At 41.1% G+C, this 26787-nt stretch overlaps 1 protein-coding gene across 2 annotated transcripts in view; it reads left to right on the plus strand.

The window, feature by feature from the left end:
* ABCG1 (ATP binding cassette subfamily G member 1) overlaps positions 1-26653 on the plus strand; it is a 54646-nt gene extending 27993 nt beyond the window's left edge. For both annotated transcript variants that reach the window (XM_032678172.1, XM_032678174.1), the window contains exons 3-15: positions 5950-6067; positions 6815-6947; positions 8396-8446; positions 10946-11091; positions 11761-11884; positions 12961-13075; positions 13747-13895; positions 14078-14179; positions 15556-15724; positions 16500-16600; positions 17059-17217; positions 18429-18547; positions 19925-26653. In XM_032678172.1, the coding sequence (XP_032534063.1) occupies positions 5950-6067; positions 6815-6947; positions 8396-8446; positions 10946-11091; positions 11761-11884; positions 12961-13075; positions 13747-13895; positions 14078-14179; positions 15556-15724; positions 16500-16600; positions 17059-17217; positions 18429-18547; positions 19925-20153 (1715 nt within the window). In that variant the 3' untranslated portion in view covers positions 20154-26653. The remainder of the gene's footprint in view (positions 1-5949; positions 6068-6814; positions 6948-8395; positions 8447-10945; positions 11092-11760; positions 11885-12960; positions 13076-13746; positions 13896-14077; positions 14180-15555; positions 15725-16499; positions 16601-17058; positions 17218-18428; positions 18548-19924) is intronic.
* The last annotated feature ends 134 nt before the right edge of the window (positions 26654-26787 follow it).

The following is a 26787-nucleotide window of genomic DNA, read 5'->3' on the forward strand; positions in this document are numbered from 1 at the left end:
GTAATGTTTTATTACATCTCCAAATGTTTCCAGTGCAAATCTGGCCTCGAGCTGTTATCTCTGTGTGTGTTTGTCATCTTGTGCAGAGTTTCTGCCAGTGTTCCCCAGCCGTTCAGTTTTCTGATATAAATCTAAGGAGTCTACAAATTAAATGTCTGCCACGTAACACGAGGATGGTTTTCCATGTCTGGATGGACTTCTGCAAGCTCTTTCTCTAATCCATAAGTTACTAAATTGCCCTTTAATATCATATTTGGCTGAGTTAGCCTGTTTTTTCCCTCACTTGTGCAGCTGCAGACCAGTACCTGATCCAGAGAATGGCCTGCAGCCATCGGGGGGTGACTGAGGTGGATCTCAGGGGCAGCAGCGAAGTCGTGACTTTTCTAGGAGCATTTTTGCATAATGGGAGGACTCCCCACTCCTTCCTCAAGGGGAAAGATGTAGGTGTGACTTCTCAATTCCGCTTTCCCTTATTCAGATTTTGCAGAGGAGAATTCCCTGGACTTTGGCATAGTTTTTTGTTTGTTTTTTTTTGATTGAAACAAGAGGAAATGAGATGAGGGTTAAGCCCAAAAATTTTAGAATAGGAAAGACAATGGAGTTTCTTTAATGGAACAGGGTCGATATACAGCGTCAAGAAATTGATGCACTTTCTTCTAATGATTTAAGAAACAGTTTGACTGATGATACTGTAAGAGAACAAACTTGTGTATTGAAACTTAAACTGCTGTTTAAAAAGTATGTTGTTTGTTGAAGGCATTGAAGTGAGGCAGGTTAGTAATATAGTACTTGCCAGGGGTGTCTTCTGTATTTCCAGCTGGGTATTTCACATCCTATGTAAAAAAGCACCACAAAAAGACAAGGAAATATAGTCCTTTTGTGATTTTTTTTTTTTTTAATAAAAAAAATGCTGCATTTTTATCTGGCAGGGAGTCTGGAAAGAGCAGGTTATGACGTCTCTGGTTTGGATTTTTAAGTGCCAAATGCTGATTTCTTTGTGGCTCAGTTTTCAGTTGTTTATAGTTTTGCCAAACTTGGACTTTTTGAGTTGAAATTTCCTATGTTACCTTTTGCTATAGTAAATTTTTTGAGAAGCCTTTGAGCTGTTTCAAGCCAGTGGCACTTGCAGGGCAACAGCGGTGACTTCCTGCCTTCAGAAGAGCTTGTGATGAAAGAGAAGCAGTTCAAATACATCGGGAAGGGCAAATACTGCTCTAATTGCAGCAAGCAGGGAAAGCCTGCTGTGCTCACCCGGGACCTGAGACGGGCCCTTGGTGCCTACTGATGGATGCAGAATTAGGCTACAAAGCCTAGAAACTTCTAGGAGTCTGTGTGACATTTCTCTGAGTAACAAATGAGTATGTTGCTGGCAATGAAATGCAAATGAATGAAGCACTTCAGTCAAAAACCTAGAGGCAGTGTTTACCTGAGGAAATTCACTGTCAGGTAGGAGTGAGTTTTGGTTATGTTTTTGTTGGTGCTGACTCATGCACATTCTGAAGCATATGCTCCTACCTTGAGGATGAGGAGGGGGTGGCTTGCTTGATTCTTTCCAGATTGATCATAGTTTCTGCGAGAATGGGAAAATCGGATCTCCCCATAAATCTTGGGGAAATCCATGAGGTAGCAAATAAAACCATCAACACGCTTCTCTCTTGCTGAATCCATTAGCAAAAGCTTTACAGACCTGAGCAATGGGAGCACCTTCATCAGAGACACGAGGTCACCCTCTGTTCCTTGAAGAAGGGGCTGCTGTGGGTTCTGTGGTGCTGCCAGGCAGGGAGGGAAACACACCTCCTGAATGAGGGGGTCTGGTCAGGCCAGTCAGGTGCTTCTGGCTGAAAATATGATCTAATATCACAGTGCCTCACATTACCTTCATGGGAAATCCTAACGTGAGAAAAAAGCCACACATTTTGCTTCTCAGGAGAAGCAAAACCTTGAACTCTGGAATGCAGTGTGTGGTTAAATTAAGACCAAAAAATTTTGCATCACTCGAATTTTCTGTTTAGGGTTTGATTTCTTACTTTTGTATTCAATTTTTAGTGGGCTGAACCGAGAAAGCTTCAGAGTACTTGCTCTGATTGGTGATGGTGTGTTAATGTCCTGTTAACGAATCTGTATTTTAAGCAGTTCTTGAAAACTTGTATTTGGATTCCCAAGGCGTATCAGCCCCTAAATATATTTTTAATGGTGATGTCACAATAACTTCAGGAAGGGACATTGGAAAGTTGAAAGATTAAATTTTCCATTGGAAATCAAAACGGTTTTAAGAGAAATAACTGAAAGTCAAGATGCTAAACTTGCTCCTGATGTAAGTCCAGTCAAAAGGGAAACAGCTGCTGTGGTGCTGGAACTGAATGGCCTGTAAGGTGCTTCCACTTTGGGGTGAGTTGGCTTTGAGGTTCAGCCTTTCACTGAACTCTGTGTTACTTAAACTCCTTCCTGAATGGATTGTGAACTAAGGAAAACGAGGTGGTCTGGAATCAAAGGTGGTCAGAAATTCCTAATATATGGCAGATGGATGTGAAACAGTCCCTGTACTGTAAGAATGCAATCCCCTTCAAATGCATAATCTGTTTCTCGTGAAAGACATGTGGCCTGATATAGAAGTTTTAGGTCAACTGATTCTGTTAAAGATTAGCCTCGATATTCTGAAAGAGAAGACTGTAGTTACTTAGGGACTTTAATTCCTTATAAAGGATTATACTGGGCACCACACTACTGCCACAGTGTCAAACCTTTCTGTGGGTTTGCTAAATTAACCTTTGTAATAGAAAAGCTTTTTATGTGCTTCCAGTCAAAAGAAGAGACGGGTTTGAGTTTGTAGCAACTTAAAATGCCAGTGATTGGGATCCTAATCTAAAATTCATAGGGTTTTTTTTTCCATTTCTTCTTAAAGCGTGTTTCTCTACTGTATTGCAAATGACTTGCAGAGAATTTTAGGAAGAATTTCTTCACGGAAAGGACTGTCAGGCATAGGAATGGGCTACCCTGAGGGTGGTGGAGTCACCATCCATGGAGGTGTTCAAGGAATGACTGGATGTGGCACTTAGTGCCCTGGTCTAGTTGACAGGGTGGTGATCAGTCAAAGCTTGGACTTGATGATCCTGGAGTTCAGTTTCAACCCGATTCTGTGATTCTGTGATGTGTCCTGCTCTGACTTAACATTATGTGCAGGATTCTTAAAATGGAAACCTGCATCAGAGGGGCAGAAACAAGAGCAGGTCATGAGGGGGAAGATACTTCAATTAAAGGTAAACTGATCATCATTTGTGAGATTATGTTTGGAAATATGAGTTTAATATATGTGATGTTAAATCTCACAGCCATATGTAGTGAGAGGAAAGGTTTCAGTTTTAGGTAATGCTATATATATTACTACACATTTTCAGACAATGAGTGTGCTTTTTAGGTGGCACCTTCCTCATTTATGGCAGTACATGTTTTCATCCTCCCTGTTAAGTTTGTGCAATATTTACTGTCCTGATCTTGAAACTCATGGTGAGCTGACTACTACAGAACTCTGACAAGAACCCTTTCCCCTGGAAATATGGGCCAGAACAAGCCCATGCAATAGAAATTGTTGTAGTGAAGTTGGCATGTGATGTTCTGTCATGTTAAACAGCTTTGCAGGGCAGACATGGAATAGAGACAGACACCTAACCCATGCACTGCATATGGGACCTAGTGAAAGAAATCCTGTCCCAGTGGAAGCTCAAGACCAAGGCACCTTGGCCAGCTTGTGACCAGTGTGAGAAACTTTCCCAGCTGCACACAACCTGTGTGCATGATGGGTGGGTGCATAATACAAATAATTGGAGGTACAGTCTAATGTTTGAGTCCTTTGCAGGTTTAATAATAGGTTTGGGAGGGAGCTGGTTCTCTGTAACGAGAGGGGTAGAATGAAGGACTTTTTCCCCTCTAGATCCTATTTATTAAATATTGTCATGCCTGAAAGGCCTGGCCTGTCCTTGCACTTGTCCTTCAGATGCTGATTTGGATGGTGACATTGGTGTGAAGGACAAGCCTGTTGGCCTTGCCAGGGTGCCATGAATTTCTCTCTTTGAAATAGCTTTTCCTTTTGATAGACTGTCCTTGCTTTTGTTCTTAGAACTTGTGCCATGAACAGGCAACATGAGTGCACTGCTATTTTCATACCCATCCTACCTTGTAGCTTCCAAACAAGTTGTTTTCTTCGGGTCCAGGAGAGGATTTATTGTGAAATATTACTGGCCTGTTTAAAAAATGGCACTCAAGAAAATGGCTATTTTGAGACATTTAGTCAGTTAATTTTCTAAGACATTTGCCATGAAAACAGTAGGATCAGATATTTGTAGATAGCTTCTGTGGCTCCTGTTTCCCCACTGGGCTGGGGGATGCTCAAGGAAGGGTATTTTCTGTGGATTTGGGAGACCCCATGGCAGCATGACAATGTTTTTAGTGCAAAATTTGCTCTCTGTGGCATGGAAGGAGTACGAGCTGAGGCTAGAGAAAAGAAGAATATTTGAAGAGAGTGCTAAGTGGACATGAAAGGAAAACAAATCATGGAATTAGGAAGAAAGATAAACCAGAAGAAGATAATCTACCATTCTTTTTTCTAGGAGCTTGCAGACAATGAATTTTTTTTTTTTTTTTTACAGCATTTCAGTGTTCCAGCGACAACCTGTGCCAGAGATAATCAAAGGACTGGGATAGTTTACATGTGAAATATAAATTCTGCCTGCATATGCACCAGTGTGGCAAAATGTATTGTCAAATCCTAACACTGCATGTAAAGGGATTTTCCACCCTTCTGTTTCGGTTTTAATTTAACTACAGGAACATTTTCAGCATTGGAGGTTGTTTTTTGACACCTTACTTAACTTTTTTCTTTTATTATTAAAAGTTTTCACTAAAAGCACTTGTATTTAAAATAAAGTCATCAAGCAAAAACAATAAAAATAAAAGGGGAAGAGTTCCTGAAAAAATTAAATGCTGGTCAGGGCTCTCTCCACCCTCCCCACAGAGTTCTTATGCCTTAACATGGGAATCATGCAGGGCAAGGTGGATGCAACTAGTCCAAGTCTGGAATTCTCACTGGAGCCCAGTTTGCCTACACCTAGAGCAACACGGAGTTTAGGCTTTAAATAAAGATTTATTGACAAAGGTAATTCACTCAGGGATAAGTTGAAGGAGGTGTTATCCTAGAACATCTTTGCCTGAGGATGTAATTATCGTGGCATGACGTTCTGGAGTGGATTAATTTAAATGAGAAAAAACCTGCATGTTCTTAATCCAGAGTAAGTATTTCCCTAGGAGTTGTTTTTACAGAGTTTACTGCGGTCAGTCTCCCTGTCTAGACAAGCTTTTGGAGTTCTTAGGATAAGAGAGTCCTTGTGGTAAGATATTGAAGAAGGTTTGTGTGTCTCTTTTTGCTGCATTTCTTGTCATACCTCTTTGAGTGGGGAATGAACAAAGGCAAAGGGCTTTGCCTTTGAGGTCTTGGCTATTGCTCTCTCTAAGAAGTTGTTGTTTTGGTGAAGAATTTTGGCACTGAAGCTGCAGTGGTTGGAGGGTAGTCTGCTCCAAGGCTCTGCAGTTATGTTAGCTTTGGAATATTAGATATTTTCACAGCATTCTAGTAAAATATTGTTAGAAGGCACTTAGAAAATGGCAGCAAGTTTTCATAGCCCTGTTTGAAAGTCTTCCTGGAGTGAACCAAGAGCCTGTGATCCTGTAAATCCCACCATACTACTTGTGTTGCAGGAGGAGTCTGCTGCTCCCACTCATAATTTGGCTTTTGATAGGTATTTTTGACAGTTCTTGCAGTGTGCTGATCTCAGGCATCAACCTCTCAGCAGGTGCCTGCTAATGCCTGTTTGTCACCAGCATTCAGTGGAAATGAACTTTCATTGCTCCTCAGATGTGATTGTTAAGGGTTCAGTGAACTTTTCTTTCTTCTTCCAGGTTATAAGACCCTTTTGAAAGGAATTTCAGGGAAGTTCAGCAGTGGAGAACTTGTTGCAATTATGGGTCCTTCAGGAGCTGGGAAGTCAACACTTATGAACATTCTGGCAGGATACAGGTGGGTAACATTGAAAATCCCAAGTTCAGATAAGCAGAGGAAATATTACCCCACTGTTTGTAGAAAATAGGTATTTCACAGATTTTGAATTAGATTCTTGCTGCTTGTATTGTTTCTGTTTATCCCATTCTGTTCCCTTGAGAATTTATCTCTTAACAAGTGAGATCCAAAAATAAGAAGCAATTTAAAATCCAAAACACACACACACACACAGAAAAAAAAAATAAATTAAAAATCTCCTTTTTGGCAGTGTAACAAATCTGACTCAGTGTCTTATGTTTGTGGTGGTTTTTAAATCACATTTTATAAACACTTGAAGAAATTACTCTCTTTAGTCACCACTTCATAGTGTTGATGTCTTCTTGACCAAACTGCAATGACTGAAGTGATTCACCCTCCTGAATCTCCTCCTGTATGGCCAAACACGAAGTGTCTCCGTGTTGTTGTCATTTGGGGCATAAGGAACAGGATAGAGAAACCTAAAAAACCCCTATTTTTAATGTTTTGATATTTTTTTAGGTACTGATATAGGACAGCACACATTTTGTACTAACCTTGAGTAAAATTTTCAGCAGCATTGCAAGAAGCCTTGTATGAAAGAGAGCACAGTCATGAAATGATTTCTAGCCACTGCATTGGTTTTATTCCGTGGTGGCAATAACTAGCTAAGACTTCCACACACTGAGTCCTCTGGCAGCACAAGGGAAGGCAGGATTCACCTCTGGTTATTTTCTTGGTTGGTTTCAGAGAGACGGGAATGAAAGGAGAAATCCTCATCAATGGGCAGCCCCGGGACCTGCGCTCTTTCCGCAAGGTCTCCTGCTACATCATGCAGGATGACATGCTCCTTCCTCACCTGACCGTCCAGGAAGCTATGATGGTGAGCTTTTTTTTCCTTGTTCTAATTTATCTGAGCAGGAGAAAACGGGAAAAAAAAAAAAAAATCTCTGTGGATTGTACACGTGTTCTCACTCCTGGCAACGCCACAGCCCGTCGTCTGTGTTTGATCCCGCTCGGTGAAAGTGCTTGGACTTCAGTGTTGCCTTGAATTCCGCTTCAGGCTCGTTCTTCTAAGGGTTGTGTGAGCTGTTTTAGCTTTGTAATTTTCGATTTGTGACCAGCATTGTGATTTAGAAGAAGATCTGAGGCTCTTCTCAGACCTCCTAGAGAATAGAACCTGAAATTCTTCACAAATGCATCTTTGTAGGGACAATCTGTTCTCACCTGATGAGTAACCTTGTCTCTCCCTTTCTCCCCATCTTCCATGTTCTGACTGCTAATTGTTATTTTACTTCAGCATGGTCTCTCTGTGCTTTCTACTCTTTCGTACCTTTTCTTTAATAAAGGCATTGTATAAAATCTCTTTCATTTCTTCGTGGGAAAACAACAGGAACAGAATAATTCCAAGATGTACAGGCAGCATAAATTCTTCTTACTCTTTTTCACGGCATCAAGAAGTTTGCAAATTGCCAACTTGACCAGTTAGTCTAGAATTGCCTGTTACTCAGCCTGAGAAATGAGCCAGTTTTTCTCAGAGGTTGTTAGCAATACAAGGCTAAGGATGCTCACACTGTATGCTGGCATCAATTCACAAATTTTAAGGCCAGAAAAGAAATCACTGTAGGTTTTTTTGTAGCTAATTTTTCTACAAAAGTTCTTTTCTGTGATGAAGTTTTTCTTCTCTTTTGTTTACTTGAGCATTGTAGTCAGAATCCCACAGGACCACTTTTGTAGAATTGGGCCCAGATTATACTTGCTGTCTAAATTAATCAATCAAGGCTCTGACAAAAATAATTACCTAGCAGTTTAATTGCTTTTAATAAAGGTTAATCATGATGTTTTGCGGAGCTGCCTCTCAGGACAGCAGATGACATCTTTCACAAGATTATTTATTTCTGTGCTTGTTTGTTTACATCCTAGAGAATGGCAGAGTTCAGTTATCCTTGTGATATGGATGAAGCACAAATAAACTGGTTTTTTCCAGTGTTGCCTGAGAATTTACTGGCTGTGCAAAAAAAACCCCAAAAAAACATGACTCTTTCATCTTCCTCTCAAGCTCTTTGACTTTCAGAGTGGCCTTTCTTTCTAATATGTTTTTTGTCAGATGCTCCAGTGATTGATTCAGTCAAATTACACTCAGTTAGTGCACAGGCATATGTGATGCTTGTGATTTGAACATTATAGTTCAACTTCAGGTTTGCTGACTGGGTTTAAAGAAGTTGTTTAAGTTAGACATTGGGATGTCTCAGATGCCTGAGACATCTGCTGTAACTGGTGGTTGTGCTTCAGACCGGTTCAAAATCCAATTGCATTGCTTTTGCATTCCAGGTATCTGCTCATCTGAAACTTCAAGAGAAAGATGAAGGGAGGAGAGAAATGGTATGTACACTGTCCATCAAACTTAGAATTTTGGGGGATGCCAAGGCCATGAAGTGAGCTCTGTAAAGCAGGCATTTTTATCTGACATAGAATTGCATTGGATTTGTGATGACAGAATAAATCACAGCCTCAAAGTTGACAGGTGTCATTAGGAGGGAATATTAACTGCAGTCTCCATGAAAGTTGCTTTCAGTATGAGACTGGAAAATTGTAGAAGATTTACTGAAATAAATGTACAGGTTTTGTAGGATTCTTTCTAATGTACCTTAGCACCTTAGGTCCTCTTATGTGTGTGTCTGAGGGCTCAGGCATCTCAAGCGTGGTGAGAGACATCAGTCACGTGTGGCAATGGTGAATGTAGCCCTTAATTTTTCCAAGGACTGACAAAAAGCTCAGCAGTTCTTGTAACTGCTGCAGAAATCTCTGTGCTCATGGTTGAGGGAGCAGATCTTTATGGCTGTGCTGGTGGGCATGTTGTTGCACTGGGCAAGTTAATGCAGTTGCAGCTAATGTATTTTGGAGCTGTGTTGGGTGATTGCAGGTTTGACAAGCAGAAAACCAGGCTAAAACATGCACATGTATTTCCTAAACCATGTGAATGAGTTGCACATTTGCTGCACCGCCCTGCTTCTGTCTCCTGCTGACATAGGGCTTTCCTGAGGGGGAGAGGAGTCCTGGTCTGTTTTTGCCCATGGAGACCTGTAACCCAGCTGGACCTGCACTAGGAAGTGTGCTCCTCTCAACCATCCATGGGGAAAAGTGCACACTTTTCCTGAAATGTGAAAACTGTGTCAACTTCCTAGGTAGAACAGCTATTTTTGTGGCTGTCCTCTGTCTGTATTTATTTCCAAATTGGAGCAATTGACATTTCTCCAGACTCAGAGAATCCTTGAAAATCAGGAAGAGCTCCACAGAGGGAAACCTAACAGGAATCTTGATAGCTCAAGATTGATTGGATTCTGTCAAATACTTTTTTTTTTTTTTTAAAATAAGCTGGACACAGATTTTTTATTGGGAAAAATAGTTCAGAAACAACTGTTGATTTTATTCGTACTTTGAAAGTTTTAAGTCATTCACACTTCAGTAAGTTAGGCCAGGCAAGTTAATTCACTTCTTTACACTGTCACTGTAATTGCAAAGAACTCTGTGAGTAAAAAAACTGTGCTGTATGTGTTTATTCAACACATGTTAGAAGGACATTTTCTGGTTAGTGTTACTGGCTGAGCTGGACTAGATAATTAATTTTATTGTTGTAAATTTTAGTGTAAATATTTATCGTAGATGAACATTATGAATTTTATGCACTTGTGCTAGCAGGATTACTTGTTTAAAACAGGGACAAGTGAAAAATCCTCCAGTGAACCATAGTTTATGTTTCTAGTTGGCCTAGCTTGTGCTGCCTGTGTCCTGTGGCATCTTTCCTAGAGATAAAGGGAATGAGGTAGTTGGGATCTCCTCTCTGAGAACAAGAGTTAGTGGGTTGTGTTGTTTTTTCACTCTCTCTCACTGAGAGAGGTAACTCCTGGAAATCAAAATCAGGACAAGCAAAGACCATTTTTTAGCATGTCAGCCACCCTTTCAGGTAAACTCCCCCCATCCAAGCAATTATCACTTTCAAAATGATGGGCTCCTTTTCCTACACTTAAGTGAAATGTTAAATGCCCAGTTTTGCTTCCTACCTTTGAAGTGCTTCACTTTTTCGATTGCATGAGCAGTGTACCTTGGATTCACTCATTTTTTATGTCCATGCTTTTACTGCTGCCAGAGAGCTGCTTTTCTTATATAGCTCTGTCAGGCCAGATCTGCAGTCACTGAAATAGAAAAATTCACAGTGTCTGGGATTGTTCTCCTTTTGCTCCAAAGACCCTGGGACAGGCTGTGCCCTTCCTGGGACTGTGCCTTGAGGAAATCCCGAACATCTGAGAGTACCTGTGACAACTGAATTGACTCCAGGGAGCATGAAAACACTTAAAATCAATGGCTGCACTTCAAAGAGTAGACTGTGAAGAAAAGAACAGATTAGATAAAGCAGGTCACTGCTCTATAGAAACCACTGACTTTTGTTATGCAGTTCTCCAGTCCCTTGTAGATACAACCCAGAAGTTCTGTTGAAAGAAACTTCTTGGTCTCTCTGTGTAATAACCCCTCACATGCTGCACAGCTCTTTTGATGTCAGTGCCATATCCATATATATACAGCAGCAGGAGAACTGATTTCCACTCCATTTTCACAGGCAAGGCTTCTCTACTGAGCAGTGAGGTCATGTAGGACAAACAGGTAGAATTTGGGTCGAAATAGTAAATGATAGATTTGTTAAGCCCCACTGAAACTAAGAAATGCTACATTAGATGGAAAAAGGCTTCGGTGCATGGATGATGAAACAAAGTTATGAGCTAGTTTGCAATCTGCATGAAGATCAGTAAAGAGGCTCTTTTTTTTTTTTTTTTTTTTTTTTTTTTTTTTTTGTGCTAACAACTTGCAATGTTTTGTTTCCTGCAGGTAAAGGAAATACTGACAGCCCTCGGTTTGCTGACCTGTGCCAACACAAGGACTGGGAGCCTTTCTGGAGGCCAGAGAAAGCGTCTTGCCATTGCTTTGGAGCTGGTGAACAACCCCCCTGTCATGTTTTTTGATGAACCAACCAGGTACTTCAAGGCCAGAAATTAAAAGAAAGACAAATACTGGTTTATATAGCAGAACAGCCCTACAGAAAAGCTATTCACCTCTAAGTCCTTGGAAAAGGCTCATTTTGTGTTACCTGTAAGCACTGAATAAGGCCACAAGAAATAATTTGATTTGGGTACTTAGTGCCTTGGGTCACTGCTGTAACTGCCAGACCATGGGACTATAAATAATATTTAAAGGAGACACAAGCTGAAGCAGGAAGGGAGAGAGGAAAACATTTTCAGATTGTGGCACGGATTTTTTGTTTCAAGCAAAGGTAGCTTGAATATAAACATTTTAAAATGTGACTCTTAGTAATGAATGTGATCAGACTTTGAGGAGGCTGGGAAAGCTATAAATATGTATCTATTCATTAAAGTTGGGAGAATTTAAATCTGCAGTCTTAAAATGTAAGAAGTCCCTTAAGGCAGCTTTGAGAATACTCTGTTTTTCATTCTCAGGCATGCTTCCAACTTAATTAAAAGACTGATGGAGAAATACAAGCATAAGGTTGGCATATGATAAAATTAAACTGCTACAGAGAAAATTTGTAAAAGGATAATAATGAGAGGCCAAGCAGCAAATCCACATGCTGGTTTTGAGTGTTGCCTATGGACCTGTGGATAACAAACTTCTTTCTTTTTATTCAGTGGCTTGGACAGTGCATCATGTTTTCAGGTTGTCTCTCTGATGAAGGCTTTAGCCCAGGGTGGCAGGTCCATCATCTGCACCATTCACCAGCCCAGTGCAAAACTGTTTGAGCTGTTTGATCAGGTATTATTCTCAAACTTCCTCTCTATGCATGGTTTAGGTAAATTATACTTTCAAGGCTACACTCTTGAAGTGAAAACGTGAATAATTTTGGTCTGTGGCAACAAATCAAATGAAGAAATTAAATAAGAGCAAAATATATTTTTTGGATATGTTTTTTTTCCTTCCTGTCTGCCTGTTTCCATTATTTACATGTAATATTTTTAGAGAATCTGTTTGGTATGTTTGTGAAATCATGATTATTGTGCTTGTGATTATCATGCCTTCACTCACCACTGCTCTTGTGCAGAGGGCTGTCAGTAAATTGGAATAATATAAAAGCAGGAAAGGTTTAATGTCAATGTCTGCAATGTTGTTGGTAGATATTCTCATCCTTGATACATGGGTGTAGATTCAGAAGAGTTTATTCACATGAAATGATAATAATTGAAATTAAGTCAGTTGGAGAACTTTTCTCCAACCTAACAATGGGATGTGGACCATGTGTGTTTAGACTAGATATAAATTTACTTTAGTTTTGTTAGGAGATTTAGATTAGACCCCTGAGAGGTGAGAGAAAACCTACTACACCACAGGTGAAGAAGCTCTTGCAGATTGCCAGTCTGCCAGGGAGGTTTATTTAAAGCCAATAGTATGGCTAAAAGTAAGACTAATCAAGCTGTTTCCCTTTGCTGTGCTGTCCCACCTCTCTTTCCATTACTGCATTCACCAGCCTCATCTCCCAGCCCAAAATACCCATAATTAAATGGAAATTAAATGGCTTGACTTTACAGTTTCTTGCCTATTTTCAGCGTATGTCTGAGGCTGGAATTAGTGTGTTTCTATATTAATGTGCTTTAAGGCCTGGAGGGAATGTTTGCAGAACTCAAACCTTAAGCATTTAATTTTCCACTAGTTATAATTTCATACAGAAATTAGTTTCAAGTGGTGACAAATCTTCCCAAGGTGTTCTTCCCCCATGGACAAGAAGACATCATTAGGTTCATGGATTGGTGTCATACAGGTAGCAGGTTCAAATATTTTTATACTATTTCACATTTTTATTTCTTCTTTTTCTTTTTCTTTGCCTTGTTTTCCAGCTCTATGTTTTAAGTCAAGGTCAATGCATTTACCGTGGGAAGGTAACAAACCTAGTCCCTTACTTGAGAGATTTGGGTTTGAATTGCCCAACCTACCACAATCCAGCAGATTTTGGTAAGGACAATTTGAATAGTTCATTTAAATTAGTTTGTGTTAGCTTAGTACCTTTAGGGTAATGGGGACCATGGTGTGTGGTACACTTTTGTATGTATATTCTTATGTGTATGTGTACATATATGTACCAAAATTCAAAATAAAATTATTCAGATTTTTTTTCCCAAGTAATTTGAATGCCATCTAGTGGTGCAGTTTAGTGAATATTTCTCTCTGGTGGAAGTCCAGGTTCAGGAGATGAAAGATAAAGCATATTCTTTAGTGTTTCATAGTAATTAGTGGGTTTTCAAAGTGGCTCCAGTATTCTGTTGTTCTTAATCTTGAACAATCCCACTGTGGTATTGTAGAGTTCATAACACTGAGAGTTTTATTCAGTGTTGTTTCTTAATTCCAAAGAAGCAGTAAGGACCACGAAAATAGACTTTTGTAATTTTTTTTATTACCAGGACTATCCTCTAAAATGGCTCATTTAACTTCCAGGATGAAGAGACCTCTCTGAAGATTTATAGAAAGATGATTTAAATGTCGTGTGTATACTTGGGAATTTGCACGTGGCGTTTTAGGGCCTGCTCTAGACAAAACCTCTGTTTCTGTCAGTGCTGCAGAATCACTAACAAAGCCTGTAGCTTGTCAGTGGTGCAAACCAGCAACTTAAGCTCTGTTTCTTGTAGTTATGGAAGTGGCATCTGGCGAGTACGGGGACCAGAACAACCGGCTGGTCAGGGCCGTGCGGGAGAGGATTTGTGACACCGACTACAAGAGGGATGTGGGTGGTGAGAACGAGCTGAACCCCTTCCTCTGGCACCGGCCTTCTGAGGAGGTATTTTGTGCATCACAACTACTGGGCATGGCTTGAGGCTGGAGGGGAAGGAAGGGAGTTTTAAACCTTGGCCAGCGGAGGTTTCTGGGCATGTTCAGCTGTGGTGCGAGGGGGGTTTTGTGAATGAGAACTAAGCAAGGTACTGCAAAGAAAGAAGTTTATCCTGTGATGTGTTCCTGCAGGATTCCTCCTCCACAGAAGGCTGCCACAGCTTCTCTGCCAGCTGCCTAACCCAGTTCTGCATCCTCTTCAAAAGAACTTTTCTCACCATCATGAGGGATTCGGTAAGACTGCCTTTATAATAATGTTTGTAGCCAAAAGGTCTGTTCAGTTGGGTGTGAGATACTGTAATACTCCTCAAAGGTCATGTCCAACAGCCCATCCATGAAGATTATCACAGAATTTCAAAGGAAAGAGACTGATCTTTCACTCTTGCTGTTAACTGTACCATTTTCATTGTGAACAACAGCTTTCTTCACAGCACTCAGAAGCACCTGGCCTAAAAACCTGAAGCTTAAATCCCCTTTGTGCTGGCAGGTTCCTTATACAGTTATTAATCCTACTGAAAAGTGAATGAGAGGTTGTACTAGTGTGTCACAGAATTAGGTTTTCCAGAAAATTCAGGATGACAGAAATAATAACTTCAGTGTGATGTAAAGAGTTAATACTTGTAGTCTATTCTTGGAAACAGACAATTGGGAGGTAAAAATTTTGCTTCTCTGAAAAGGGAACATTTCTGTTTTCATACATTTAATATCAAGATAAACTAAATGTCATAATGAAATTCTTCATTCCCAAGGAAAAAAAAGAAGCATATCTTCCACCTTTTTTCTTAAAATAAACAACATCCATCAAAATCCCAAGCCGTGCAGTGTTCATATCTGTTCAGTAAATATTTTGGGTGCCTGGTTGTTTTGCCAGCACATTTCTTTGCCATAACTTGTTCTTTCTCACTGTTTTACACTTACATTTGCAATTTACTTTGCATTTGTCAACAAGGATTCATTAAGTTAATGAATTAAGATCATGGGAAACTGTAACTTATTTTCTGATGCATAGATGAAGAACATTGATGGTTTTAAGATTTTTTTTTTCCTGCTCAACTCTAAAGGCTTGCAGCTACAGATTTTGTTATTTCTTTTGTTCTTCCAAGCCTCTTGTAGGAATACTGTATTGCAGAGAAAGCACAGAAAGCTAATGTATGCCTGGTGAAGTTAGTTTGGTCTATACAAGCCTGAAACACCTTTCTGATTCTCTTCTGCCCTGAGAAATTTATATTTTAGTCAAAGAGAAAGTCTCCTTCTCCTGATCAATGAGAGCCAGTGACATGGTCAGAGTAAGATTTCAGGTTGCAGCATTTGCAGTTTCTGCCTGTATTTACTGGAAGAAATGTTCATGTGTTGGATGGAAACTGGGAAGCTCATAGTTTTTCTTGGCTGAAGGCCAGTTTACCAGTAGGAAATGAACATTTTTCATGGCAGGGGGCTTGGAAACCAGGTAATCTTTAAGGTCCCTTCCGACCCAAACCATTCTACGATTTCTGTTCTTCTAGACATAAGTGCTCCTTTTCTGCAGTCTGTATGTCTGAATTCAGCCATGTTGCTATTGTTTTTGAGCCCAGACTCTCTGATCAGAAATACCCCTCTTTCCTTGCTCGTAGGTCCTGACACACCTGCGTATCACCTCACACATTGGCATCGGGCTGCTCATCGGGTTGCTCTACCTGGGCATTGGCAATGAAGCTAAAAAAGTCCTCAGCAACTCTGGCTTCCTCTTTTTTTCCATGTTGTTTCTCATGTTTGCTGCGCTCATGCCAACTGTCCTCACCTGTGAGTGCCAGTAATTCTGTTACATCGACGGGGAAGGAGTTGCAGAAAGGTGGGAGGGTGTTTGGATGAATCTGTTTTGTGTAAGAGAACATTTGACTTGTGCTTCTACTTCTAAGACAGGTGAGGAGATAAATCTTGCACCCACAGAGGCACTGCTGCAAGCTGAGATAAGCTTGGCCAGTGGCACTTCTCTCTGCCTGCTTTTGTTAGTGTTTCTCAACACAGACAGTTAGTTCACTGTCACAGTCCTGGGATGGAATTTCCCCTTGTGCCAAGTGCATCTCAGCCAGTGAGATGAGATTGTGACTGGTCTTAGGGAGAATGTAATAATTTCTTTAGGACTTTTGAGTCATGACTTCTCCATAAAATCAGTGTATTCATGTGGTGTCGGAAGCAAACTCTTGCAGTATGGGCTGCTTGGGAGCAGAGGGCTTCCTTTGGGAGTGCTATTACTTTGGATTCCCTGTTGGACCAGAAAGGAATAACCAAGTTCTTTAAGTTTTTGACACTACTTTTAATTGCAAAATCCTCTTTAAGGGAGGTTCAGATAACTGAGTAGACTGGTCTGTAGTCCAAACAGTGAGCAACTCTCAGGGCTGACCTCTTACATTTCATTAGAAGTCACTGGAACTGTTGCTGCTCTGTCAGAGACCTGAGAGTTCCAGTCCCGCCACGGGACTGCAGCAGTGCAGGATTAGATATGGATAAACCGTGTTGTTATGTGCAGCAATACTGCACACTGACAATCCAACTTAATAATTTGTGTCCTCTGCAGTTCCCCTTGAGATGGGAGTGTTTCTCAGAGAGCATCTGAACTACTGGTACAGCCTGAAAGCCTATTACCTCGCCAAAACCATGGCTGATGTTCCTTTTCAGGTATATACTCTACTCTTCAATACAGTAAGAACCATTTAAGTTCATGACAAGCCCACTTGCCAGGAAGATTAGTACTAGTATTTTATCCATCTGAATAGTGGACAAACTAACTGTCCATACGTGTCTGCTGAAGCTTCAGGGCCAAATGAGAAGCACCCTAAGAGTGCAGGACATCACAAAAGCTGAGACCTGACCTAATTATCTTTTCATAAATAGATGACCATCTCTGCTTTTTTTGCAGAAGGGAACTTGGGAAGGGCTGTAAGTGAGTGGGACCTGTTTTCTAATGCCCAAGTAAGATAGATATCACAGTCTGTGGCAGACTCTCTTCAGCCATGTCGTGTAATGGAAAGACTGAGACCTGTGGGTTAATTAGAACTCCCCATGTTTTTGTCTTACTCAGAGTAACAGCAAATGTTTGGCTTTAATGGACTAACTCCGAATGTATCTCCCTGCAGATCATGTTTCCTGTGGCTTACTGCAGCATTGTGTACTGGATGACTTCACAGCCATCTGATGCTCTCAGATTTGTCCTCTTCGCAGCCTTGGGAACCATGACATCCCTGGTGGCTCAGTCCCTGGGCCTTCTCATAGGTGCAGCCTCTACATCCCTCCAGGTACTGATGGTGTTTTGTGGTCTCACAGGAACCCTGCTGTCTCCTTACACTGCTTGCTGTGGCTGCTGCTGTGTCCCCAAGATATTTGTTGAGAGGTGACAGGCAAAAAGTTGTCTTGGTCTTGATGTTTCCCATTAGCATCAACTTAAACATGTGAGGCTCTGAAGTTCCTTCCCCACCTGAACAGGGCTGTGCCTGCCCCTGCTTGAGGGAATTGTCGTTTCCTATTCATCCCAGGTCCTGGAAACTGCAGGACTGGTGCACTTCTGTGCCCCTACAAGGTGGGGGTAGGATCAATATCTCAGGAGAAGGTTCTTCATACACATCAAAAAGGGTTGCAGGAGGCAAGGTAGGAAAAGGCTTGCCCAGAAACCAAACTTCTGCAGAGGGAGGGAGAGAGGCAGCTGTTGGCATGACTGGAAGCTGGCTGTGTAACTCCATTCTGCTTCTTGTCAGGAGATGTGCTGAGGTGACCATTCCACAGCAGAGATGTTCTGGGCTGCTGGTGATAACAGATGATACTGACTTCAATATGCATTGAGGATATAAAGATTTCTGCAGTAGAAGACTTGATTCCCTCTCTGTGCCCACCCTGTGGAGACCAGCATAGCCCTGTTGTGTGATCCCTGTGCTTCTGCTCTTCCCAGAGATACCTACATGGGTCTTTGCCCTCAAGGGAATATAGAGAGGACAGACTGGAGCTGGGTCCAGCTCTGTCATCCCCACCAAAGCCACCCAGCTGGAGATGTTCCTTATCCTCTTCACAGTGTTGTAGGACCAGTTGAAGCTACTGTTCTTGTGGGATTTAATGAGGAGGGAAGTCTGTTTGTCCTTAGAGGAGAGTGAGGGAAAAAGGATAATATTTAGAAGAGTGGTCTTATACCTAGAGAAGCAAAGGAATCCCAGTGCCCCTCTGGCTCTGTAAACTCCTTGGTGGGTTCATGTCCTTTGAAGGACAGGTCCCAGCACAGCAGGGCTGTCAATGAGCAGAAGGGTTTAGGAAGAGGAGAGGGACCCCTTTTCCTCCACTAACAGCACCTCGTCCTCACAAAAAATTTGATAAGAAAAAAGAAATCAGTAATTTTCTTGTATTCAGAACCATGATAATTTTGGGGAGTAGCATTACTTGCAAGAGTAATAAAAAAAGCAAGTTAATTTTTATTTTTTTGCTCCCTTTCTGATGAGAAACTGTCCATTTGTTTTCTTCACAGGTGGCAACGTTTGTGGGCCCAGTTACTGCCATCCCAGTTCTTCTCTTCTCTGGGTTTTTTGTCAGCTTTGATACCATCCCAACATACCTCCAGTGGATGTCCTACATTTCCTATGTCAGGTACTGCTAGGGAGGCCTTAAACCTCCCATCTGGAAATGCTTTCCTTTGCCTGCCTTTGCTTGGTAGGTTGGTTGGTTGGTTATTTTGGGTGCCAGAGAGACTGTTCACAGCATGTTCTTTTAAGAGTATAAACATAGATATGATGTAAACCACATCATGTCACTGCATTTTATGTTGTATGTGTTGTGAAATAAAAAGGAACAGGTTATCGGCCACAAGTCCACGTCAGTCCCTTTGAAGTCAGTGGGATTCTTCCTGGATTTTGCAATAGTGGATTTCTGAAATAATGGGGACAGTTCCCCCAACTGAGAAATTGATGCCAGCCCCTCATGTTGGAAGAAAATGTTGTATAAATCACTGCTGTATCCTAGATAGACTTGTTGGAAAAAGGCCTGGTTTTGAGTTTTCCAGTAGCACTGCCACAAGAGACATGGGATTTGTGTCACCTGTAATTTAAACTTGTGTTTTAAGATCCATAGGCACCTTATATCCCATCTGTGTCTGTCACTCTCACTGTCTGACGCAGCTATCCTAAGATGGGACAATCCCCATCAGGAAATCTCTGGAGCTCAGCATGGGTAATTTAGACTAGACACTGAAATGTTTACAGCTGTAACTAGGAAGGGTGAATTTTCCCATCCCCCTTTTCCTCACTCTGCCCAAACTGCACTGTTACTGGGAAAACCCAAGCAAAAATACCCTCTCATTTGGCAAGTGAGGTCTTACACAGACACCTATCAAAGGTAACGAGACTGCACCCCCCCCCAATTAACACCTAGAATTCAAGGTGAGGCCTCAGGCCCATGTAGGGGCTCCTGAAGCTGGAGTGGGCTATCATGTGCATGGGATCCATGATGGGCTTATCTGCTTGGAAAAATCAAATGCTGGGTGCACCCAGTGCCGGGGGAGACGTGGGAACATTGTTAGTGGAACCATCAGTGCATGGAGGGAAACGGAGGAGACGTTCCAGATTGATGCTGGTTTTAATATTTCTGACTTCAAACCGTAATTGTATCCTTGTGGCTTATTTAAAAAGGAAAGTAAATTAATGATGTCACATTTTAAAAGGAAATTTCTGGCTATGAGGTGGAATTGGGCTGCTTTCTGTTTTAACGTTTTTCTTTGGAGAAATTGTGCTATACACAGATTGGAAGCATTAAATGGCACAACTTATGTCCTTGTTCCATCTTACATAAAATGCCAGTGATGTGTCATGTGCTTGATTGTAACAGGGATAGAACTTTGCCCCAAGACGTGTCAGAATGGTATTGAACCCCCCAGTGTTTCAGCTGAGCCCTCACAGGGATTGTGTTGCCAGAGTGTTTCTGAACAGATCACCAGGACTTTTCCTTGTAATCCATCCCTCTTCTTTCCAGGTACGGGTTCGAAGGAGTTATTCTCTCCATCTATGGACTGGATCGGGAAGATCTGCATTGTGACAAAGACGACACTTGCCATTTTCAAAAATCAGAGGCCATCCTGAGAGAACTGGATGTAGAAAATGCCAAACTTTACCTGGACTTCATTGTTCTCGGAATTTTCTTCTTCTCTCTGCGCCTGATTGCCTATTTCGTTCTCAGATACAAAATCCGAGCGGAGAGGTAAAGGAGAAGCAGCTAAACCAATGCAGTAGGGAGATCTTTAGACATGCAATAGAGGGCACTTGACATTGTCTCACTGTGGCAGGCTGGTCCCCAGTGCCCAGCCAGATGCTGTTCTGACCGAGCCCATGGAGAGCCACAATGGGATAGTGGACATACAGTGTTAAGCCAATCAGTCCAGTTGGGTTGGGTCATGTTTTCATTACACTTTCTAGCTTTAACTAGGAAGAAGAACTAGAAGGGAATTTTACACCACAGAGTATCAAAACCGAGGCAGCGTAACTGTAATAAAAAACCTGCCTGCAGGAGCTTTCCTTATGAAAACCAATTTTGGGATAAGGTCACTGGGATATAAGTCCTGGTAGCCAGAATAGTATAATGTCCTCTCTAGTTGACAAGGTAATGTGATGCAAAATGAGGAATGCAATGAAAATAGGATTCTCTCATCTTTTTAAATCCAGAGTTTCATCTTTGCGGTTTTTCTATATATTATTTTGCAGTTCTTTTCCACAGAATTACCCCTTCTGGCCAAAAGTCTGTAAATGTATTAATAAGGTAAAGACATCTTTTTAATATGGATACTTTTTTAAAGCAAACCTGAAGTGATTCAAGTAATTATTTTTGTTTCTGTCTGAATTTAGAATTCTGGTGCTTTACTTGTCGAGCTGGTCTCATATCTGAAAACTGTAATGATAGGAGGAAAAGGCAGATTCCGAGTCTGCACTAAACCTCTGGTCCTATTTGGAAGCATCCCTGAATAGCACACGCAGTTAGACATGTTCAAGCTGTCACTGAACAGTTGAAAAAAACCATTATTTTGCAGTGTCTTTTAAATCCTTGGTATTTGTGATAGTCAAAATACTAACTCTGCTCATTACCTGTTTGATCTACCTCCTGTGAATATAAAAATCAAAGCGCTCCAAGGCTCATTTTTTTCTTAAATTGTGAAAGCAGAATTTGTCCCTAAAGTGATTGTTAAAGCATGATGGAGTGCAAGAGTTGTCCAGAGATAAAAGCCTGGGGTACTGTGTTAAAACACTTGTGACTGCCTCATACAGCAGGAGTCATTTTGTCTGCACTGTGTAGAACCCTCCTCAAACATACAGATGACCTTGCAATCCTGCAGATCTAATTATGCCAGGTAGTTCTGTTCTCATCCTAAAGTCCATGTGCAGAACATGGGAATTAATAGCTACTTCATCTAAACATCAATGAAACTGTTGTTTTGTGTATCTCAGTTGTGTAAATTTGGTAGGGGGAATTCTGGTTCCAAGCTGATGTGAATTTTGTCACCAATTTTGATGGGTTTGGATTTTCAAATCTAAGTGGAACCATGGGGCCCATACTCGTGTTGGACACCTTGGTGAACTTCAGTGCAAATTCCACCACCTTCTGCCATTCCTGTGAATTTATCTTGGTGTCCCAAACCTCTGAGTGAGACTTACATGCTCTGTAAATGCATTATTCCTGTCAGGATGCTGAAGTCTTGTAGGTTGGAAGCAGCTCAATGTCAGCAAAACATGCAGGAGCTCAACAGCTCGTGGCAGTAGAGTAGATAAGAGAGACCTCGTGCATTTGCTGTCCCTCTCTGTTTTCAGAGACTCCATGGCTACGTCTATACTAGTGAAATAAATAGTGCCAGGGCCAGCTCTGTTAGTCCTCAAATGACTGGGGCTGATAGGAATGGTCCCTGTACTGACTTCTAAACAGAGTCATTGCCTGGAAAAGGTGGCTGTGCTGGGCTGCAGCTCTGCCATTGTTTCCCAGTTTTCCTGGCCTGTGCCCAGGCTCTGTTTAATTTACCAATACAGACCAGGTATATCTGTTAAACTCAGGACATTTGAATTAAACCTGTGTTCTGGAAGACTTTAAATCAAGTCACATATTTTAGGAAGGTTAGCTGAACCTTCCCTGAAAGTAAGATTGGCCTTTGAAAGCAAGGTCAATCTTCAGTATAGAAGAAAACCAAAATCCTTTCACAGCCTCTTTGCATAATTTTTGTTGCTATTTTTTCTCGAAAAAGCTTTTGTACAGTTCTGCAGCTTTTCCAGGCGTAACCACAAGCAGGTATGGACCTATATGGCTGTCAGATTTGAGAAATTAAGAATTTTAGCTATTCTAAATCATACTCATAACTGTGAACAGTTTGTAAATAATTCACAAGTCTGAAATCCCTCGGCACAACGTGCCTTGATTATTTCAAGACCCTCAAAGTATTTGTGAATATTTTACAGGCAGTTCAAACGCTGTTTGCAGGCAGACAAAAGAATACATTTGCCAAATGACTCTTCGGTTGCACGCCGCTGGTCCAGCTGCAGGCTGGCTGAGTGTGAGAGAGTGTGACATCCAGGGCATTGAACACCTTCAGGGCTCATGTGTTGTGTTTACCAGCACCATTTACCAAATACCACGCTGAAAATCCCTTGCAGTGTTCCAAAGGAGGTCACTTTGCTGACCATCCCATCACTGGGATGGTGTTTTCTCCCATCCAGACCAGTTTAGCAGTACGAGTTCCTTGGATGCTGTCTTGTTATCTGTGCCTGTTCCTCTGTCTGTAGACCTTCTTATCTTACCTCTTCAGTCTGCAACATGTCCTCCTGTACTGTAACTTTGTATTGTGTTATGGTAGCCAAAAGTCTGGTCCTGGCGGGTGTTCCTAATAAGAAAATGCAGGCTCTGGAATATTTTTTGTCACTCCTTTTTTTGTTAGATACGCTTTTTCCCAGCCATCTGCTGACAGCACTTAGTTGGAAGTTACTATTCTAAGGAACACTTTCAGACTGTAGTATCCCAGTAAAGAAATAATTCTCTGGGAACTCAGTGGTACTCATAGATGAGGTAATCGTTCTTTCCCTCCTTAGCTTGCAAATTAACTAATGATCTCTCTTTTGTCGCTACTGCGGGGCAGAAGTATTTAAAATCCATCCCAATTATGTTTTCATATACTGCAAAGATTTTTAACATAGTCTCAGGCTGTTTTTTTTCTCTTTATGTGGAAATAAATTCTAGCAGGCTGGTATAAAATGGATTCCTATTCATTCAAGGCTGAGCATTCATGTGCTGTTGTGTTAAGCAGCACATTGTGAAGCTCTGGAGGCTTCACGTGGAAGAATAATAAGGCCAGCAAGGTTCTGAAGTCTTCAAATCCTCAATTTGTGTAGCCATGTATAAAGAGCCATAAACAGTTTGAAATCAATGCCATTTTTACCATTTGAATCAGTCACAGTCTCACTAAAAGTTGCATAAGAGGCTAAAGGTTTCTAAAGGTCACTTGAAGACTGAATGTATGATTTCTGTTTGGATTGCAGGAAGACTCTAGTGTCCTGTTGGCCTCCTTGTTATATTTTGACTTGTTTTGACATGTTTCTTTGGTTACTATGTGCATCAGTTAAGACTTTAGATGCTTCATATTCTTTTTGTTGTTTTTTCTTTATGGAAACTTGCATATAATATGAAACACCCTGGAAGATTTTAAAAATTGTTTGAAACATTATTATTTACAATTAAATAAGAGATTTGGAAAGCAGATTCTTCCCCTAAGAAATTGAGAAAATTTCATCTTTATAGGTCAAAGGGAGTAACAGAAGACTGGTGCTGAAATGCTCTTCAGTTCTTAGAATTTGGAGCCCAAGTTATTGATTTTTGTTAAAAGAGAGGAATATGTAGACATGTAATAGAAGAGCTGGTTATGTAAGTGGGAGATAATGAACACCTGAGTCCAAGTACTGGATGTATCAGATGATTGGCAGTTTGATTTATGCTTTTGTGTCAAAGCCTGTGTTGTCAATAGAAATGAATGTTTTATGAAACATTTGTTCCTGGAAAGAAGTGTGGCATATACTGACCTGTGCCACCCCAGTGACCCTCACAGAGGAGATCTTACCTGTCCTATTTGCACAACGCTAGATGGATGTTTTTGATTCTGAGGATCTAAGGGCAACAAAGCAGATGCCCTGCTGAGAGTCTGCTACAGACCACCCAAGCAGGGTGAAGAGGCAGGTGAGATACTCTATAAGAAGTCTGGTGATCTGAGCAGAGAAGGACTGGTGGGTGACGTGATGGCTGGAGGTTGTCTTGGGCACATCATGAAATGACGGAGTTTTTGGTTCTTGGGGAAATAAGGAAGGAGATCAGCAGAACTGCTGCCTTGGACTTCTGAGGGCAGCCTTTGGCCTGTTTGGGAATCTGGTTGGCAGAGTCCCTTGGGAGGCCATCCTGAAGGGCAGAGATGTCCAGGGAGGCTGGAGGTTCTTAAGAAGGAAATCCAAAAGACAAGCTGGCGGGGAAGAAGACCAGCCTGGTTGAGCAGAGAGCTTTGGCTGGAACTCAGGGAACAAAATAGGAGTGTATCACCTTTGGAAGAAGGGTCAGGCAGCTCAGGAGGACTGCAAGGTGTTGTGATGTTACATAGGGAGAAGTTAAAAGGGCCAAATCCCAAACAGAACTCAATCTGGCTCCTGCTGTAAAAGGTAATGAAAAATGTTTCTGTAGATAGAGCACTAAGGAGAACCTCCATCCTTTATTGGATGCCATTTTCCTACCAGAACAGCCCGACAGGGTACAATTGCTCAGGAATTTCTTTCCTTTAGTTCTGTGTGGAGATGCATTTATAAAGTATGATCACGTGAAAAGCTGTGGGGAACTAGAAGTGGGCAGCAAATGACACCGTGTCATGTCCTCTGTAACAGTTTGAGACAGGCTGATCATCGTGGTGCCTGTGACACTGCCACACAGCACTAGTGAGTGAGTAAATTAAGTGCTGCGTGTCACTGAAGTTAGTCATCAGCTCTGCTATTAGTGGACAGGGGCAGTAGAATTTTCAGGGATCATCTCCCACTGTTCTCCTCTTAAATACCCGTTTTCATAATACAAGAGGTTCTTGTAGTGTATCCCACTGAGTGATTTTTGTAGCCCCACATATTATTCTTCATACTACAAGTCCAAAAGTTGCACGTTGGGTGTGCAAGCACAGCAAGTTTCATTTTAATTCTGTTTAATACTTTGTTTCTGTACATTCTTCAAGTAGAGTTTCTGAAGGAGTAATAGCACAAAATGTACCTTCAGTGTTCCTGTTACTTTGGAGTCTTAAGATGAACAATGATTTTATGCAGCTGTCAACTGTAGAACTTTCCTTTAAGAGGTTTAGATTTCTGTTGAGACCTGTTGCCAGCACAGTAAAATGAAGGGTGACCAGTCAAAATGTGTCTCCTTTGGCACAAGACATGCCCATGGCTCAGCCTGCGTTTTTCTCTGCGTTGTTTATGCCTTCAAAATCCAAACAAGTTTTTGTCAACCCATTTCCTTTCTGGCTGCTTCCAGGCAGCTCAGCCCATGCCTACCAACTGCTTGTGTCCTTGCTGCTGGGTATTTGTGGTTGCTGTCCACGTGGGGGTGGGAAAATGAGCTGCTTGGGAACCATGTGGGATAGTTAGAGGCAGGGGGATGACTCTTAGACTTCTCTGAGGTACCAAATTCCCAATGTGCTGGATCTCTGGATGTGCTTTACTCTTTCAAGAAGGAAAAAAAAAACCTTAAAATGTCTTTCTAAGCAGATTGTAAGGCAACAAGGAAGTTTTTACTTCTAATGTTGATGCGGTTTTCTACTTCAGTGGCATCTGTGATGTCTTTTTTCCTGACCCCATTGTAGCTTATTTTAGTAGCCCATTGAGGGTAATCATGACACAAACTCCTTTCTATTGCTTCCAGCAACCAGCTTTCCTGACCTCAGTGATAATTGTACCAATCTTTAAAAATGTGAATTAGTTGTTGAACAATTTTTTAAAAATATGGAAAAAATGCTCCTAAATTACGGTAAAAGTAAATTAAATTTAAGATTACACTGATATATCTAAAAAGAAGACAACAAATCCTGCAGTGGAGCCAAGCCTTTACCTGTGTCAGTAAAGATTTGTCAAACACCTTATCTGAGTCAGTTGACCTTATTGTGAGATACTGCCCTTGAATCTGTTACTGAATTATTTAACATTTGGTTCTTTTGTTTTCAAAGCAAGAGTCAATGCAAGGTATGATTTTAAATCGGCGTGCTGAAGTGTGCATATTCTGTATATCTAATATGTCATTGTTGTCTCTTGTTTCTGTAATGCATTTGCATTACTACGAATCAATTTTATTATGCTTCTCTAGAGACTATCGCTGCCTGCACGCTGTGATATATTTGCACTGTTGTAGATATATATATATACATATATGTAATTATATTATATAAACCATGTCTTTTTCAGGTTGCTTGTTACCTTTGTAGTTTACGCTTTACCGGTACAGTGGACCTGAGTAAAAAATGTGGGATGTGGGGCATTCTGATGATATATCACAGTAATAGAGAAATCTTTGTATATTTCTGTATACTTAATACCTGTAAGAAGAGATTTGTATGTGCATTATTTTCCAAACTAGGGCTTTGTTTTCTGAGACTAGAGAACATTTATGATAATGTAACAAACAAACAAACAAACAAAAATCAAATAAAGTGTTATTATTTTCCGAGAGATGCCTTTGTGCCTGTTCTCTCCCAGAGGGAAATACCAGGTGTGTCGGTAGTGATAACATTTTCACTGCCTGCCCCTTGATTCTGACAGTTAAAATTCTTAAAAACATTAAGTGTGGTCACATTGGGGGTT

This window comes from Chiroxiphia lanceolata, chromosome 2 (genome assembly GCF_009829145.1).
Source record: "Chiroxiphia lanceolata isolate bChiLan1 chromosome 2, bChiLan1.pri, whole genome shotgun sequence".
Lineage (NCBI taxonomy): Eukaryota > Metazoa > Chordata > Aves > Passeriformes > Pipridae > Chiroxiphia > Chiroxiphia lanceolata.